At 49.7% G+C, this 2,692-nt stretch overlaps 1 protein-coding gene across 1 annotated transcript; it reads right to left on the bottom strand.

The window, feature by feature from the left end:
* Positions 1 to 921: 921 nt before the first annotated feature.
* LOC137636593 (uncharacterized) lies at positions 922 to 1,947 on the bottom strand. Its single transcript, XM_068368993.1, has one exon. It carries the CDS (start codon positions 1,945 to 1,947, stop codon positions 922 to 924), a length of 1,026 nt encoding a protein of 341 aa, XP_068225094.1.
* Positions 1,948 to 2,692: the final 745 nt, after the last annotated feature.

Genomic DNA, 2,692 nt, shown 5'->3' with positions numbered 1-2,692 from the left:
TACTTGAAAATTTCTCTTTCAGCTGATAAGGAACCATGCAATAAAACCTTAGAATTTACTCGCATCATATCCAGCAAGTTAAACAAACATAATGGCCAACAACTGTTTTTTTTTTTTTTTTCGAGCACATGTACAATGTTCGGCATATCTGGTCAAAGCTGTCGACACCATCCTTGGTGAGGTGTAAAAGCTTCTTCTTCTTCTTCTTAGATTGCCTAGTCCTTTTGACTAGGCACGGGCTCTTGCTTACGCAGCCCGTCTGTGGTATGGGGATAGATGTGCTGGGTTAACCTTTATTTTATTAAAAGAGCACAGGATAGGTGATCAGTGGACATCCACCTGGACACGGCCGCAGCCCTGCAGGTCTGACCCTTTTGGCAGCGGGGCCTTGACAATATGTCTGCACCCACGGGTTAGTACAGGCTGCTCTGCCCCTAGAGCGTGGCCTGTAGTGGTTCCTGTGAAGCAGGGGCCTTGTTTTACTTATACATTCCCGTATAACTGCCGAGGGTCAGAGTTGGGCTGCTCTGGATGGGGAGGCAAAGTATGGTTGCTGCAACTAGGTGTCTCTTGTTCTACGTATCGGGGGACCGGCCCCTGGAGCCACGAGCGGAAAATTCTTTAGTCGTAGGGAAAGAGGTATAGTAGCAAGTCCCATGGGAGTAGGAGGTCATGGGAAGGAGGGTAAAGGTATTGAGTGGGAGGTAGGAACTTTTGGGGCATACAGTATCCCCTGGAAAATTCTTTAGTCGTAGGGAAAGAGGTATAGTAGCAAGTCCCATGGGAGTAGGAGGTCATGGGAAGGAGGGTACAGGTATTGAGTGGGAGGTAGAAACTTTTGGATCATACAGTATCCCCTGGAAAAAAAAAAAAAACACACAGGTATATTAGACAATGTTACATGGGGTCAGGGGTGATAAATCACCTAGGCGGCGGGTACGATGAGAGATAAGCTGTGTATGCAGGGATGTTTTCTAGGATGTTCTTGGTTACTGCTTCTGCTGTAATTGGTGGATGGTTGGGTAGGTCTTGACGAAGGAGCGCAGTGCTGGGACAGTGGAGGAGATAGTGGTCCAAAGGGTCACCGGCTGGTTGTGCTTCACAGTGTTGGCAAAGGCGTACTTCGTCACCGATGATTTGCCAGCAGCATTTATAGCCCAGTCTGAGACGATGAGTGATGACGGCTATTCTCCTATTTGTGTCCCTTGTGATGCCATGTGGGTCCATATCAGTTACCTGCGTGTACCACCTGGCAGTCATGAAACCTCCCAAGGCTGCGTCGCGTACATCAGACCTAACTCTGGAAAGACAGTTTTGGATTAGTAGATTTTTAATTTGTTTAAGAGATTTACTGAGGCTTACCCCTATGGAGGTACACTTCAGTGATTCATTTGCTAGCCTGTCTGCGGCCTCATTCCCCTGAACCCCCACATGACTAGGGATCCAGTTGAGGGTGATTTTGCGGCCCCCCTGAGCATGGATCTGTGCTGTAGCTCTGATGGTAGATAGCAAACGCACGTTCTCTTGTAGTTTATTGTTGGAAATGGCCTGTATCGCTCCTTTGGAGTCGGTATGGATGGTAGTGTCTCCTTGCTTACTCAGGGAGTCAGCAAGCGCCTTGGCTATGGCCACGAGCTCAGTCTGTAGGGTGGAGGCATGATCTGACAACCTCCAGTTGGCAACATAGTTATTTGAGACGACGGCGGCACCCGTAGCAGGTATGCTCCGGTCCACCGACCCGTCTGTGAAGTAATTGTTATTGGCCCAAGTTTGCCTTACTGCTTGGTTGGCCGCTTGTAATAGTATTTGGGGAGAACATAAGGCTTTGGTGGAGGGGAGGATAGTGAAATTGGTGGAAATTGGGTCGGGGACCCATGGGGCTGGGGGGGTGTACAGATCATGAACACTGTCCACCCTCAGAACCGAGATGACCTGCTGTGCTCCCATCCTCCTGATTGCTTGCAGAATCCGTCCGGCATATGTGGGGGGGGGGGTCTAGATCTTCATGCAGGTCTAACAAACCTCTCAGTTTGTTGCTGAGAGGAGATGCCCTACCCGCTTTGATGGTCTTGCACACCGTGGCGCAGAGCCTTATATCAACTCTGTTGGCTAATGGCATTAGGCCGGTCTCGGCCCGCAATAGTTGCAGCCTAGTCCACATAGGGGCACCTGTAATGAGTCTCATACAGTTGTTTTGGATGACCTCCAGAGAGGAAAGTAACCCGGTCTGCAGGCCAGTCAGTGACGGGGCTGCATATTCCACCTGTGAGGCAATAGCATGCACGTGGAACCTTCTGAGTAGCAGGTGGGAGGCCCCCTTACTTAGGGAGGTGATCCTTTTCATGGCTGCGAACCGGGTTGAGATCCTATGTTTGAGGTACTTGACCTGGCTTGTGGGTGATAGGTGACGGTTTATCATGATTCCGAGGTACCTATAATCGTTAACCCACTCGATAGGAGTGTTGTTAATGATTAGTCTGGGGGGGTCGAAATCATGCTTAACCGCCATGGCCTTGGTTTTTGCCGAGTTGATCTTAAGGCCCAGCTCCCTACACCCCCCATTAATTATGTCTAGGGCGCTCTGCATCGCTCTGGTCCTATTCTGTACGAAGTAGGGGCAGACAATACAAATGTCATCCGCATAGATGAACATTTCTATACCCCTAGGTAGGTCCAGGTTGAGGAGGTTTTC

This window comes from Palaemon carinicauda, unplaced genomic scaffold (assembly GCF_036898095.1).
Source record: "Palaemon carinicauda isolate YSFRI2023 unplaced genomic scaffold, ASM3689809v2 scaffold337, whole genome shotgun sequence".
Classification (NCBI taxonomy): Eukaryota; Metazoa; Arthropoda; class Malacostraca; order Decapoda; family Palaemonidae; genus Palaemon; species Palaemon carinicauda.
This window is presented reverse-complemented; position numbering and strand designations above follow the sequence as displayed.